Source organism: Nelumbo nucifera, chromosome 3 (genome assembly GCF_055504915.1).
Source record: "Nelumbo nucifera cultivar China Antique chromosome 3, China Antique-T2T, whole genome shotgun sequence".
NCBI classification, from domain to species: domain Eukaryota; kingdom Viridiplantae; phylum Streptophyta; class Magnoliopsida; order Proteales; family Nelumbonaceae; genus Nelumbo; species Nelumbo nucifera.
In genome coordinates this window covers 39783307-39798918 of record NC_142651.1, presented here as the reverse complement: position 1 = coordinate 39798918, position 15612 = coordinate 39783307, and the positions used below count along the sequence as shown (strand labels likewise).

The 15612-nt window shown below is 35.2% G+C and overlaps 1 protein-coding gene across 1 annotated transcript; it reads left to right on the top strand.

The window, feature by feature from the left end:
- The first annotated feature begins 2138 nt into the window (after positions 1-2138).
- Positions 2139-14903, top strand: LOC104604017 (dynamin-related protein 5A). Its single transcript, XM_010268225.3, has 16 exons — positions 2139-2602; positions 4383-4446; positions 4585-4689; positions 4972-5073; positions 6279-6329; positions 6426-6487; positions 6640-6730; positions 7022-7086; positions 8213-8407; positions 8914-9033; positions 9261-9331; positions 9449-9674; positions 10612-10662; positions 13147-13375; positions 13885-14024; positions 14454-14903. The coding sequence occupies exons 1-16, from the start codon at positions 2474-2476 to the stop codon at positions 14580-14582; spliced, it is 1830 nt and encodes a 609-aa protein (XP_010266527.1). The 5' UTR covers positions 2139-2473; the 3' UTR covers positions 14583-14903.
- The last annotated feature ends 709 nt before the right edge of the window (positions 14904-15612 follow it).

Sequence of the window (15612 nt, the reverse complement as noted above, 5' to 3'; positions counted from 1 at the left end):
GATGGGCTAGTGTCTGTGGCATGGCACATCATGACATGACACAGGTCCACATTGGCTTGGGCCATGGGCCAACCCCCAAGTTATCCTAGGGGAGGGCGGCATGGCCCAAGACGGCCTACAGGTTGGCACGACATGGCCTAAGACGGCCCACGAACTGGCACGGCATGGCCCACACTTTGCGTGGGCCCCCCATTTTACACCTCTACCTCAACGTATCTGACATTAAGATAAAACCAATTTTTACTTTATATCAAACTTATTAAACCGTGTACTTGAATTTATAATTTTCAAACAAAAGGTTCAAGAAAAAACATTCCCATAATAGCCTATATTATATACTATTTCTTATTATTATAATTTACTTTTTTTTGTTAATTTGATGCTTTCTTTCCATTTTTATGTGTTTAATAAGTAGGTAAAATATTTTTGTCATGTCTAACAGAATAGTCAAAAGGAATATGGAGGTTGGTCATCACTTCGTTGTGAAAAACCTAAACGACAAAAGGTTGGAGAGAGTTCAATGAGTTCCAACTCCCATCACGTTTAGCTTTTCCTTTTTCATTGTTTTTTTATTTTATTTTTAATTATTTTGATAAAGATAATAAAATAATAGATAATTCTTGTTTAATGAAGCAAAAATGTTTGGATGAAAGGCGCATTAACTGGGACAGATGTCGCACAACTATTGGGTGTTCACTCATTGTACTTATTTAACGTGCCTACTACATCCGGACCCGGTTTTGAGGGGGGTGGGGGTTAATGGGTAGGGATGCAAATGGATTGGATCATATTGGAATAAGGGCATATCCGAATTGCAATATGACATTGTTCCTGGTAGATCATATCCAATCCGAAGATATGATCGGATCTGATAGGCAAGGATATGAATTTGAATTCAATCGGGAAGTCAGATATTTAGATATGATTCAGGTCAATTTGTTTCTTAAAAAATTAATAAATTATCAAAAGAAAAATAACATATACAATTTAAATAAAGAAATAATACAAATATTTTTTAATTATTTTTATCATATATATACATATTTTTTATAAAAAATAAATAATATAACAAAGTTACAAAAATACAATATAAATAATATATTTTATAAATTAATATATAATATATATCATACCGGATCTTCTTGGATCTGATAGGGTGATCCTAATTCGACCAAATAGGATCTGATCGGTTGCACCCCTAAATAATGGGCTCGAGGATGGGCTATGCCTCCTTGTGTTGCCCCTTGAATAAAAAGGTTTTTAAAACCGACTCGGACAATGAATCGGTCAGGGGTCCAGTTCCCGGGTCGAACGGTCTGACTGTTCGGTTCAAATGATCGAACCATTTTGATAAAAATTTAAAAAAATAAAAAATGGTCAAAATTGTTCAACGGTTCGAACAGTTCAATTGCTTGAGTCAGTGGTTTGCTGACCAAATCATCGTTTTTTGGCAAAAAATCCGGTTTCAAGGAAAAATGGTTCTCGGGTTTTCCTGTCCGACGTCCAGTATGATCCGGTTTTTCTAGTTTTTTTGAGTGCCTAAAACTCAAAATTCCACTCTCTCTTTTTAGCGTCTAATTCGGAATTTCACTCTGATACAACTACACTGGATGTTTGTATTTAGCAACATTTTTGAACCGCCATTAACCCGGACAGTCGGACAGTTGGCCGAGAAACCATCCAGGTAACCAGTTCTGTTTTACCCAAAACTCGAAATTTGGTAAAAAACTGTTGAAAAAGTCAACAAACCATTGACTCGAGCGATTAAACCGTTCACCCATCGATCCATTCAACGGTTTTTGAGTATTTTTTTATTTTTTAATTTTTTTAATTTTATTGTCAGAATGGGCCGTCCATTCGAATTGGACGGTCGGACCGTTGAATCGAAAACCGATAATCAGAACGGTTCCGTTTCCGAGTCGTTTTTTAAAATATTGCTATCGAGTGGAGGATGCTCACGCCCAATTCAAAGGAGGTTTGAAATTCAAGTGAAAGGAGAGTAGTTGTTCAGTCGGTCGGTGGTATGGTATCCATCCACGTGTATACAGGATATCCCATTTGTTCAGGGATAATTTTGTCAATTACTTAAAATTTGAGTTCGTCGATCGAGAACTTAACGATCTCGCAAAACCAAAAGCCGAGTCAGCGTGTCTTCCTGCCCGAATGTGGGTCAGGTATCGCCGTCTGACACACACAGAACTACTTCAAATATTCAAGTATAATTCCAGGACGCGGTTGGCTCGCTCATCCATTTTTCAAAGTTGAATGCCCTCGTCCTCTGGTCTGGGGTGTGGTGTGGTATCCGACGAGACAGTAGTATTGCTTGTGAAGCAAGGCCGACATTTGCAGATCTCTCTTTGATTTCTCCCGATCTACTTTTCCGGCCCCCGTGCCGGAATCTTTCAACTATCCGGTCGGAATCCACTCCCCCTCTTCTGTATCCCTTTACCTTTTCCCAGGACTAGGTCAGAACATGGAGAATTTGATCTCTTTGGTGAACAAGTTGCAGAGGGCCTGTACGGCCCTTGGAGATCATGGAGAAGAGAGCGCATTGCCGACTTTATGGGATTCTTTGCCGGCGATTGCCGTCGTAGGAGGACAGGTCAGCTCCCGATCTCGTATATTTGGTTGTTATTTCAAGGATCTGTTCGCCGTTTCTGTTGTCGTCGATATTGAAGCATCTAGATTAAATGCAAAATAACCTGGATCTATATTTAATTTTTTCCGCGAATCTGAGCTGAAAATTTAGTTTTTTTAGTATACTCTCAGATCCTTGGAGTTCTCGAATTTCGTGGTTTACACCGATTCATGCTGGATTTTATCGTTGATTTTTGATTTATTTTATCGATTTTTTTCTGAAGGATCTTGTGATTAAATTTTATGCATTCTCCTTTTCTTCTACATCAAATGTAAACTTCTAAATGAATCTCTTGATTTTATTGCGGCTTTTTATATGTGTTAGCTTCAACTCTGGATCTGGTATGCTTTCATCAGTTTCTAACTTCTAAGACGATGTATATGCGTGCTTTAAATGTTTTTAAAGAGTTTATTTTCAATATGCATTTGAGAAGTATACTCTTGGAATATTGAGAGATGCATCCGCATGTTGGGTGTGAACAATTTTTTTTTTTATAAAAATTTTCTATTGAAAAGTATGCAGAACCGTGCCCGCCGAAGTTGCATCGTTAGGTTAATTAAATTTTGCTTGTTCATTAACAGTGCTGTAGTTTTCTTCTCTGTAACCGTTTAGAAAAGGTAAAAGTTAGTTTGAAAGTTTCTACTCAATTGCTAGTTTCTTATCAATCATATGATGCTATAAGTACCCACGTGATTCAAGACGATCCTATTAAAGCTAATCTGTGTTCGAATTCATTTTTAATAGATATAACTTGTGCTAACTTACTTTAACCCCGGATACAATGAAGTTCAAGCGCAATTTTGATTTTAAGTATCTGCAGAATTGGGTGTAGGTGCCATTATGTTTCATCTAAATTATAGCAGAAAAAATTGCATAGAGATTCTGCTCCAGGGCCATGTTTTTCGTTACTTTTTTCTATCTTTTCATATATCTATTAACACTAGATATATTTTCAAATTAAATTGGTTATGTGCATATTTAATGGACATAGGTTTAAGCATTACTAATCTTGAAAAATATTTAAGTACAGTTGAATTCTGAAAAATGTCAAGGATACTTATTTTCTCGTTGGTGTCAAAACTCAAAATTATACTTGGTTGTTCAGTATACAGTTTTAATTTACTTTGTAACATATTCCTCACCTTCAATTCCTGTTTGGATTGTTTATTATATGGAAGAAATTTTCTACCATTTTAAGCTGTTATTCTTTGAGTGATAAAGCTGTTAATTTTGTGTGGGTTAAAAGGCCATTTTTTTTTCTTCTTTTTCTAACATAAAATTAACTAGTAGCTTATTTATTGTTAATCATATTCAATGGTACTTGACTGTGGTCCATAGTTGTCATGGCGTCTGCCTAGGAGACTAGGTGACTAGGCCTTTTTTTTTTTCTTTCTCTAACAAAAAATTAACTACTAGCTTGTTTATTGTTAATCATATTCAATGGTGCTTGACTGTGGTCCATAGTTGTCATGGCGTCTTCCTAGAAGACTAGGTGACTACGTGCTCCATGTTGCCTAGAATCGCCCAGGTGCCTTAACAACTATGCTGTGGTCCAACGATTAATCTGCAAAAATGAATGTTGGATGTGAATACTTTTAATTTGGTATTATGACATAATGACATGATGGATTTATACTGTCTACAAAAGCAGACATTGTTAAATAGCTTTGAAGTATATTTTTTTTAAATATTCAAATCTAACAAGGGACCATAATATTCATTTAGTTTTTTTAATGCTTTCTAGAGTTCTGGGAAGTCCTCAGTGTTGGAGAGCATTGTCGGGAAGGATTTCTTGCCTCGTGGATCTGGTAATTTATGGAATTTTTTATTTTTGTTATCAAATGTTATCCATTTATTTAATTTATTTCTTATATTAGGATAGTTCAATTTCACGTACTTCTCCCTGTTAAGTGTTGGACCAATAATGCAAACTAAAATTTACACAGGGATTGTCACTAGGCGCCCCCTTGTCTTACAGCTTCATAAAATTGAGGAAGGAAGAGAATATGCAGAGTTTCTTCATATCCCAAGAAAGAGGTTCACTGATTTTGGTAATTATTCTAGCACAATTTCTGCTCTTTATTTTTTTGTAAGTCTCAATTTTGTGCAGAAAGTGTATGGAGTTTGTTTACCTAAATCATTGATTTTCTGTTCAATATTTAATCCCCTTTTATTTATCTCTCTGCCATCTCAGATGCTAGTATTTGGTAACCCTTTTGTTGTGCTATATCTTTGTCTAATTAACTTCATTTATGAGAACTTCACACTTAAGTATTTGTTTTACTATTTATAGTTTGTTGTTCGATACAGTAATATTAATTATCTTTGTATAGCTGCTGTGAGGAAGGAGATCTCCGATGAGACTGATAGAGAGACTGGGCGCACCAAGCAGATCTCTCCTGTTCCTATTCATCTAAGTATATATTCACCTAATGGTGAGATAAGATCCTCTCTTTTCTGGTGCTTATTTTCCTTTTCTTAGGAAGTAGGATAGAGAACAACTATGTTCAACTTCTGGAAGCCACAATCTATGGTTCCTTGGAGAGAACACCTGCACTTTAGAATTAATTCTAATGAATTTTGTGATTCTTAAGATCACTTTTAAGTTTGAATTTATGAAAATTGTTTACAATTAATTCTTTTTTTCTGATACTTGTTAGGGCATGTTAAAAAGTCATATCCACACTTTTCATGTAACTTTAACTTAGACTTTAGGCATTTTGGCTGCTAAGGATCTTCAGTTACAAATACTGCAGATTATTGACCTTTTAATTTGAAAAATGCTGCTCAAGTGAAAACACATTTCACAATTATGAGGGTGTTTGGTTCTGTAGGCGTTTATTGGAAAAATGCTGCCGCATCAGCGCCACTTAGGCGTTTGCATTTATTGAGCATGAAGCCACTGTTTTATTTCAATGTTTATCAAATAAACATTAAAAAACAGAAATACTTGGATTTATGTGCCTGAGCTTTTGGGGGAACTTCAATTCTGGTTTCTCCTAACTGCCCAACGTTTATTGAAATGCAATGCTTACCTGGAGCTGATGTGGCATCTTACATGGAAGGGCTAAGAAATGATCTGGTGCATTGTGGATCCAGTGCATTGCAGATCCATCTTTTGATCTTGCCCCCATTCGATGTTTATTATTCTATTGCTGTTAGGACGCTGGTTATGAGCTGTTGGATGTGATTTGCACGTTGAATCGACCTCTGGTTCTCAATTTCGGCCATTAAATACATCATACATGTATGAGTACTCTAGACTGTTGGATGAGCATGATAGTCCTCCAGCTTAGCTAAACAGTGTCACATTGGATCGTTTATGGAGTATTGCTTGAAATGCCCCAACCGAACAGAAAAAATGTGAAAAAGTTAATTGTAAGATGAGGTGGCAGATGGTTTTATGGGGTGTTACTTGAAATGCCTAACCAAACAACAAAAAAAAATAATCGTTTAAAGTAACGTTTTTCAATAAAAGTTTTTATCTGAAAACACCCTTCTATAAATGCCCATGGAACCAAACACAGTATGTTTCTTGCACTTAATAATTGTCAGGACTATATTCATTGTATATTGTTTTAGCGCAATCAGATTTTGTTGATTATGTTGCTTATTTCTGATGATAATTGTCTCTCAACAGTTGTGAACTTGACTATGATCGATCTTCCTGGACTTACTAAAGTAGCTGTTGGTAAGTTGGCATTTCTTTTGTTGTTTTTTGTTTTTTTCCTTTTTCAAGTCATTTTGTGCACTTTTATGCAACTGAATAATTTTCTGGTCACTGCAGAGGGTCAGCCTGACAGTATTGTCCAAGACATAGAGAATATGGTTCGTTCCTATATTGAAAAGGTAATTTTCAGGATCTCCTGAAATTTGCTGGACACAAAGGAGGAAATATTCTGATTGTGAATTTGGAGTGTCTTTTCTGACAGTTTTAGACTAAAATCTTATAAAATACATTATATTTTCTGGTTTGTTGAATTTTGCATTTTGCCTTGCAGCCCAACTCTGTAATATTAGCAATTTCACCAGCTAATCAAGACCTTGCTACCTCTGATGCGATCAAAATCTCTCGTGAAGTAGATCCTAAGGGTAAGGTGTTGTATATTTGCTCATTTGTGGATTGACCATATTTCTCATTCCACCTCATGATTACATTTTTCTTAAGTCAACGTACATTCTGACTTGAAATGATATCCCAAATATGTGAATAAATGCTTAGAACTTCTTGTATTAGAAATATGAAATTCTTTGGACATTAGAATCGAACATTTTTAGAATATTTCTTCTGTATCTTCTGGCTAACATGATTTTGATAATTGAAAATAAACTTCTACTTTCATCTTCTGGCTAACATGATTTCATTTGTTTTCAACTTTTCAGGAGAGAGGACATTTGGTGTTTTGACCAAGATTGATCTCATGGATAAGGGAACTGATGCAGTTGATGTAAGTAAAAAGCTTATCATATATAATTTTTTTTCTTCACATGTTACCACATGTAATAGGAACTACTTGTTCTTATTTTATTCTAGAATTAGCCACACCTATTACCCGGAAATTTATTGTTCGATACCTGAATCCCATGTTTAATGGAATCTGCATATATACATGTGTGTTATTTTGAATGCAACCTGTTAACTAGGAGGATATTATCTTGAGAATGTAGGATATGGATCCAGTTGAATTGAATTTTGAAGTGGTGTCTTTTTAATTTTGTTTGCCTGTGATGGGGCATGGGTTGTTATAAATGCTAAAATTTAAGACATTAAGAACTCTTTTCCTGTTTGCCATAGTTTATCAATTTTCTCATTAAAATAGAAAAATGTTTAACATTTCATTATGTACAAGTGTACAATTTAATGATGGGTTGTAAGAACATATGATACAATGTAGACAAATTTCTGCTACTTCCTGTTTACTTACATCTCTTCCTTCATTTTCAAGTTGCCATCTCTTTGATTAAGAACTATCTAACTAGAAGACTCCATTTTTGAAAATTGGGTGTGTTGAATGCCTTGTATTAACATCTCGTACATATGCTGGATTAAATACTTTTAAAGAGCTTAAATTTTCCATAAATATGTTGTTTCCAACTATTATTACATGATATTCATTTAGTTTTTGTTTCAGTGTAAACTGGATCATTTAAAGCAAAATGCATTACATATTATTATATTGACATTACCTTATAATATATGAATTTACTGTATGAGTACCTCTGTCTCTTTGGGGTTTCCAAGGTTTCTATATCCTACATGTATTACTGTCATAAAGGCAGTGTTAATGCTATATTAATAGCATGCAATAGGGATATAAATAACTACAGGAAGAAAAAGATAACACTTCATACTTCACATACTATAATTATTTATGTTATAACATCCCTCAATCGAGGAATGTGACTGAAGGCATACCATGCCTTATTGGTAGACATTCATTTCCTAATATAATAGTAGCAGAGGAGAAAATAGAGAAGTTATTTTAGGTCTATGTGTTATTTCTTATAGATTTAGAAGTATGTGATTTTGCTGACAGGATTGTATTCTGACTGAGTTTTTCTGGGCTTGCATAGATACTGGAAGGCAAGGCATATCGACTACAGTTCCCCTGGATAGGTGTTGTTAATCGCTCTCAAGCTGATATTAACAAGAACGTTGATATGATTGCTGCTCGACGAAGAGAGCGGGAATACTTTGCAAATAGCCCAGAGTACAAGCATCTTGCTCACAGAATGGGTTCTGAGCATCTAGGGAAAATGCTTTCAAAGGTGCTTTAATATATTTTTGGTTATGCCATTAAATATTGTATGGAGAGTAAGAGCACCAGAATGGTATACACTTGTTTATTCTTTTTTTTTTTACATCTCAGCCAAAACTTGGGTGGTTCACCAATGTGGTTGTATTCTTGATGTGGCTTTCTTGAGAAAATGGTCCCATGTAACTAATGTGCTTTTACTATTTTCACAATCTGAAAACAGTGAAAAATTAATCTTCAATCTTAATAAGTTTTTATTTTGAGGTCTGGGCCCACATGTTTTATAAGCAAAAGATAAGCAAAGTAGCTAGAAACTGGGCCCCACAGAGATTGCAACCTTTTCCCTCCCCTTTTGCATTCTGTGGTGGAATTTTGCTGTTTTTACAAACGATTGCAACATTGAAAACTGGAATGTACCACATTGGTGAACATGCCCTTGGTGCACTTACATTTGTTAACTTTAATTCCGTTAATCCCTTTTTCATGACCATAACTTAAATAAAATGGCTATTGTTGCAGCATTTGGAAACTGTCATCAAATCTCGAATCCCAGGCATTCAGTCCCTTATTAGTAAAAGCATTGTTGAACTTGAGGCAGAATTGAGCCGTCTTGGGAAGCCTATTGCTGCAGATGCTGGTGTAAGCCTTATTTGTTTTTCATTTTGTTCATTTTCCTTGGTTTCGTTTCTTGGTTATAGGTTCAATTAAGTTAATGACTCTAGCAGTCTTTTCTAGTTATACTGATAGTTATGCAGCTGCAATTTCTAGTGCATGTTCTTTTTCCTTTTTCCCTATCTCTGTACAGTACTTTCCTTCACATACAATTTCTTGGTTAAAATGTTTTCTTGCGGTTTGCTTACTTGCAGGGGAAGTTATACATGATAATGGAGATTTGTCGTATTTTTGATCAAATATACAAAGAGCACCTTGATGGCATGTATGTAATTTACTTTCTAAATTTCCTTCATGATTGTTTGCAGGAATCTGCTTTGTTTCATTTGTACCTCTTATTTTGTGGATTAACCCAAGTCTTGATGTTGATTTATGTATGCAGTCGCCCTGGTGGTGATAAAATCTACAATGTTTTTGATAATCAACTTCCTGCAGCTCTAAAGCGGTTGCAGTTTGATAAGCATCTTTCAATGGAGAATGTGAGAAAACTAATTACTGAGGCTGATGGATACCAGCCTCATTTGATTGCCCCTGAACAAGGGTATCGCCGACTCATAGAATCATCTTTGATTACCATTAGGGGACCTGCTGAGGCAGCAGTTGATGCGGTAAGCATTAAAGTCTAAAACATATTACTTGGTTAAGTTTGATTTTTTTTTTTTGCAGGACAAGAGGATTAAACTTGACAAAAATGTTTGTTGTGCTAGTGTTTAATGACACCTTGTTAAATCTTGTTTTTGTTATCTTTTTTGGTAAAGAAGATTGAGGCAAACTTGTTTTTCTTTTCTTTTTTTTTTCCTTCCTGATTCATATTACTATTTTCTGGTGGCTTGAATGCTAAATTTACAACTTCAATTGTTCTCTCAGATGATCGGAAATCTAAATATTCATATGTTAAACTCCTATGCTTTATTTTTTTTTTTCAAATTCTGTCCTTGTCATAATCTTTATTTTTCCTTCATCATATAATTCTTTATTTTATTTTATGCTATTCCTTTTTTTTTGTCTTTATGTTATTGCAATTTATCAGAGTCTGCATACTTCATCTGAAAATGCTTTCTAACAGTAAGTTCGAATGTTAAGAAGTGGATTGGTATTACTGTAATGGCTGTATTTTTGTATCTTTAGTAGATCATTTGAAATGGCAGTTGGGTTTAAATGAATACTGAGTTTTTCTTTCATCAATGAAGTTATTATCCTTCACTTTTTTTCCTCCACTAATATTCAAGTTCACTGCATGTTTTCCTCTGGATGTCCTTTTTTTGTTTCTTTTTCTTACTTTTTCAATGTTCTATTGAACTTCTTTTTAATTTTAGTGTTTTTTTGTCATCACATTATTATGTATTCCTAGAAGCGAGAGTAAATCATGTTTAAACTACTGTTAACGTTTTTCACCAAGTTATGACAGAATGCAGTCATGTTTATTATAGACCATTATGTGTTTATGGTTGTCAATGCTTGTATTTTGTTGAAATGCACCAATATTTACTTGTTAATTAGGTGCTTAATGTTTTACTCTACAAATTCTTTTCTACATGACTTCAGGTTCACTCTATACTCAAGGAGCTTGTTCACAAAGCTGTCAGTGAAACTGCGGTATGTTTCTTTTGATGTCAAATGCTTCTTTGTCCATTCTATTAATAAACATCTGTATCAAACTCCTTTATATTGTAATGTATATATATCCTTTCTTCAATTAACAAACCTGTATTTCTCTGGTTGCTAATAAAAAACCGTGGACCCACAGGACAGGCCATCAAATAAAACTTAATCTTTTTGACACTCTAAATGTTTTATTTTAGACTGGGTGATACCTTCCAAAGGACCATTGCCAAATGTTTTCACATGATAACTATGGTCTTGGAGGGTTGAACTTGATACAAAACTAACTTTTTGGCTTTTTAGTGCAAAGTTGTTTCTTTGAGACAATGAGACTTGAACCTGTGTTGTCATCATGTTTGTCAGCCTAAGACTTTATCATTGCACCAAGCAATGGCCCCATACTGATCAATATCTAAAATGTTGTAATTTGAAGACTCTCTCCAAATTTTAAGTTGTTGGAAATCACGAAATTACTAGACCTAAAAATTCTGTAATTAAATAGCTTTTAGCTTTTAAACTCACAGACATCAGGAGTTTGGATGCCCTATAGAGACCTCGTTAGTGAAGCATAGGAGATTTGTGGTTTCATGCATAAGAAACCTAGTTTCCATGAGATGCTCCAAACCACAAGTCAGATTTTTTTCTTCTTTTTACCAAATCCTAGCCTGTATCAGTTCTCACTGCTAACTGAAAAAGGCACTGTTGTTACTTTGATCGTATTTGGTATTCCTTGATTGAGGATATTAAATAGTTAACTAAGAATATAAATTCCTTCTATCCGTTGGTTCCATGCATAAGAAACCTAGTTTCCATGAGATACTCCAAACCACAAGTCAGATTTTTTTCTTCTTTTTTTCCAATTTCTAGCCTGTATCAGTTCTCACTGCTAACTGAAAAAGGCACTGTTGTTACTTTGATTGTATTTGGTATTCCTTGATTGAGGATATTAAATAGTTAACTAAGAATATAAATTCCTTCTATCCGTTGGTGACTTGAATTTGGTTTTATGTAATTGAACACTGCTTTTGAAATGGGACAGCAATGAGATGATTTATACCAGAATCATCTAATAGAATCTATTATTTGTGGGCCACTTGTTAGCATGTGGATCATGTGTTGATTCCTATTGTCCGCAAGGTTGATGCACATTTATGACTGTCATAATTATATCTAGAAGGTAATCTTATGTAGTTTTGTCTTTTAAGCCTGGTATTTTTTTTTTATTTAGCAATTTACAGAATGCAGTTTGTTGATAAAAAAATACAGAATGTAGTCTTATATATAGTTTTATGTAAGAAGTCAGAACATAGCACCGATGCCTCTCTGGAAATCATGGACAAGATTACTCCAATTACACAGGATAATGGATTGAGGTCTGCAGCCAATAGTTTGCTTATTTGGTCCTAATTCCAAAACGTAGGGGTCGTACTATTTTTAGGGTTCTGGTGGTGGGCTTCATGGGGTGAATGAGGGCTGTGGGTGATCGGAGATGAAGGATATGAATGGAGAAGCAACTACAATGCTTGCTGTTAGGGTAAACAGCAATGAGATAGGTCACTTGGAAGAACTGAGAGAGGGAGGGAGGGGCGGGCATTTGGCAACAACCGTAATTCATTAAAACTCTCTAAAACTAACCAAAATTCATTAAAACTAACTAACCCATTAGGACAATTAAATAATAATGACTCGAACTCCTAAATCATCATCATCATCATCATCATCGTCCATGCCCTAGTATGAGCATGGAAAGACGGATTAGGATCCATAATTCCATATCATGAGAGTTTAGCAAAAGTTTTAGTGCCGGCTGCAAACCTGACGCACCCTCCTTTATCTGCACTTGGGACTGGCAATGCAAGACAAGCTCACACTGGTGGAGTTTCCTAAACAACTCTAATAATTCTTTCTTAATTCCACTAAAGCTTCTTTAATTTAAAGACATCAGAAATTATTAAAAATTGTAATTATGAGAAATACTATTAAGTTCAGAAGTTACCATTAAGAGTAATATCGAAATAAGAGAAACTAACTAGACTCCACTTTTAGTTTCACCAGTTCTCCCGTAAATTTCCTTAAAGACGAGAGTGAGGCCAAATGCATTATTCAGACAGTTTCTTCAGATCTGTTAGTTTCTTTCTGGGCTTCCAAAGAGGTTCAAACTGATCTAACCAAGTGCATGCTGCTGCATCAGAAGAGAAAATACAAAGAAGTGGGAGGAAGAAAAATATACAGATGTTACGAAGAACCCAGATGTTTTATTCTGACAATTAGATTATAAAATGTTTGCATCTTAGGTCCCTTCTGTTGTTATGACTATCATTTGATCATCAATATCTATGTTGAGCATATCAAATCATGTTTGTTTCTTATTCCCCTTAAATTGTTTATGCAGTATTATAAAATCAAAGTCTATTTTTGTGCCTTTATACATATCTAAATGAAGTTTTTAATGTACGTTCTTTGTCCTGTTGTATACAGGAGCTAAGGCAATACCCCACTCTCAGGGTTGAGGTTGGGAATGCAGCTGTTGAATCTCTAGACAGGATGAGGGAAGAAAGTAGGAAAGCGACTCTTAAATTAGTTGATATGGAGTGTAGTTACCTGACAGTTGATTTCTTCCGGAAGCTTCCCCAGGATATTGAGAAAGGAGGAAATCCAACACATTCAATATTTGATAGATACAATGATTCATATCTCAGGAGAATAGGTAAGCAGTTTCTGTGTAGCTACTGGGATTATATTCCACTTAAGCTTCATTTTCTGTATCTAAACCAGGATTTGGATATTTTGACACCCTTTCAGCAATGGGGACATGACTTGATAGAGTTAATTTTTTAAAATATATGTTTCTGTTGGTGCAACTTGATGTTAATATTCTCTAAGGCCGTGTTTGGTTTGAAAGAAAAGGTAGGAAAAGGGAAACCTGTACCAAGGAACCCTTCCTTTCCCTTCTTTTCCCTACCTTTTCTTTCAAACCGAACACTGCCTAAAAGTATAAAGGCCATATGTTGTTTCTGTATCTAAAAATTAGAAAGGTGACGTTGCTATGAAGTTGCTTGCTAAACTTTACATACTGCCTTAAAAATTTTAAATACTGCCTTAAAAATTTTAAATCCAGATGAATATCATGTTTTACTTCATTTTAAATTCAGCAAGTTATTTCCATTTTTTTTTGTCTACTAATTCTGATTTTGCCCTCTTATTTAATACAAACAGGTAGTACCGTTTTGTCTTATGTCAATATGGTTTGTGCGAGTCTGCGAAATTCCATTCCCAAGTCCATTGTTTATTGTCAAGTACGTGAGGCCAAACGCTCCTTGCTGGATCACTTCTTCACCGAGTTGGGTAAAAAGGAGGTGAGGATGGGTGTCCCTCCGTCTCTTTGTTTGTGCCAAGTATCTATTATCATGATTCATGTACATCATAATTCATACATATTCCCCACCCCCACACCCAAGACATGCACAAACTTTTTATGCCATTTTTTTGCCAGTTTCTTTCTTTCTCCACAGCACAAGGGGGAACGAAACGCCCTAACAAATTGAACTATGTTTGTGTTTTGAGCTGTAGAATGGCAACCATCGCGTTGTTTTTGCCGATTTTTACTCCTTTTTTCCATTTCTTTTGAGAAAATATGTAAGGTTTTTATGATGTTTGATTGAATCTGCATTGAGAATCTTCTAAAGTCTAATATGAAATAAATGGCTATAGAGCTTATTACTTGATTGAACTTTAGAATTAAAGAGTGATATCACTTGATTCTTTGCAAACTCTGCTTTTTTCAGCAAAAGCAATTGGCTTCATTGTTGGATGAGGACCCTGCAGTTATGGAGCGGCGTACTGCCCTTGCAAAGAGACTGGAGTTATATCGAAGTGCACAAGCAGAGATTGATGCAGTTGCTTGGTCCAAGTAGTGAACTGGATTCGTTATTCTATCTTTTGTGTACTAGGAATATAGACAACCGGAGTTATATCGAAGTGCACAAGCAGAGATTGACGCAGTTGCTTGGTCCAAGTAGTGAACTGGATTCGTTTTTCTATCTTTTGTGTACTAGGAATATAGACAACTGGGATTCTGATTCTTTAATTCATGCTTCGGGTTGGGCTTGGCGAGGGGGTATATTTTTTCCTGTATTCACACGTGTTGTGAAATTGCGAGCAGGTCCAAGTCAGCTTCCTTGTCTGAACTTCGAACATATTTTTATATAAATATAGTTGATATCTTATATAACAAAGATGGCATTCGTTTTCTTACAAAAAAAGATGTTATTAACTATTAGGGCGGCATTTGGCAGTCCGTATTCCTTTTTGCAGTTAAAAAGGAGATAAGGTCATTAAAACAAGGAGTGTCAAATGCAGCCTAATACCAGTTTGTTTATGCTTTTATCCGTGTCGTGCGAATTTCCAGCAATTCAAACCTGTGGATGATGGGCGTTCGGGCCTTATTATCACCCTTCCCCTACCCCCAGAAATGAAAAAGGGGAAGAGATAAGCTTTCTCCTATACGGTTTTACCATTCGGCGTCGTTGGTCCTATGGGGAATGGTGGTGGATAAGTTGGTGGGTGTCAAGAAAAATAAATAAATTTGTATTTGTATTTCGGTGCTATTAGTGGGTCTGTAGGAAAGAATGATTTGGAGTGGCTTATTTACCTGGGCGAGTAAAATACCTTTCATACACTTGCATAAATCATTTATCCGTCCACATGGAAAATTGTTAATATGTGATGAGATAATATTGTTTCTAATAATGTATAGTGTACTTGTTTGGATTATTGAAACTCTAAAATAACAAAAAGGTGGGAACTGTGGGATACACTTATGGATTAGATCTGATTAAACAGCTATTACTGATATGAAGTATTACAATTACTTCACATCAGTAATACTCAATCATATGATAATCCAAGATTAGCCCTTGTTTCTAATTTGCTCACCAATGAAAA

Excerpts from the sequence above, each read along its gene's own strand:
- LOC104604017 (XM_010268225.3), top strand. The coding sequence starts at position 2,474 with ATGGAGAATTTGATCTCTTTGGTGAACAAGTTGCAGAGGGCCTGTACG. Across the intron at positions 9,034-9,260 it reads CTATTGCTGCAGATGCTGGT|GGGAAGTTATACATGATAAT; the intron begins GTAAGCCTTATT and ends GCTTACTTGCAG. Across the intron at positions 10,663-13,146 it reads AAGCTGTCAGTGAAACTGCG|GAGCTAAGGCAATACCCCAC; the intron begins GTATGTTTCTTT and ends TGTTGTATACAG.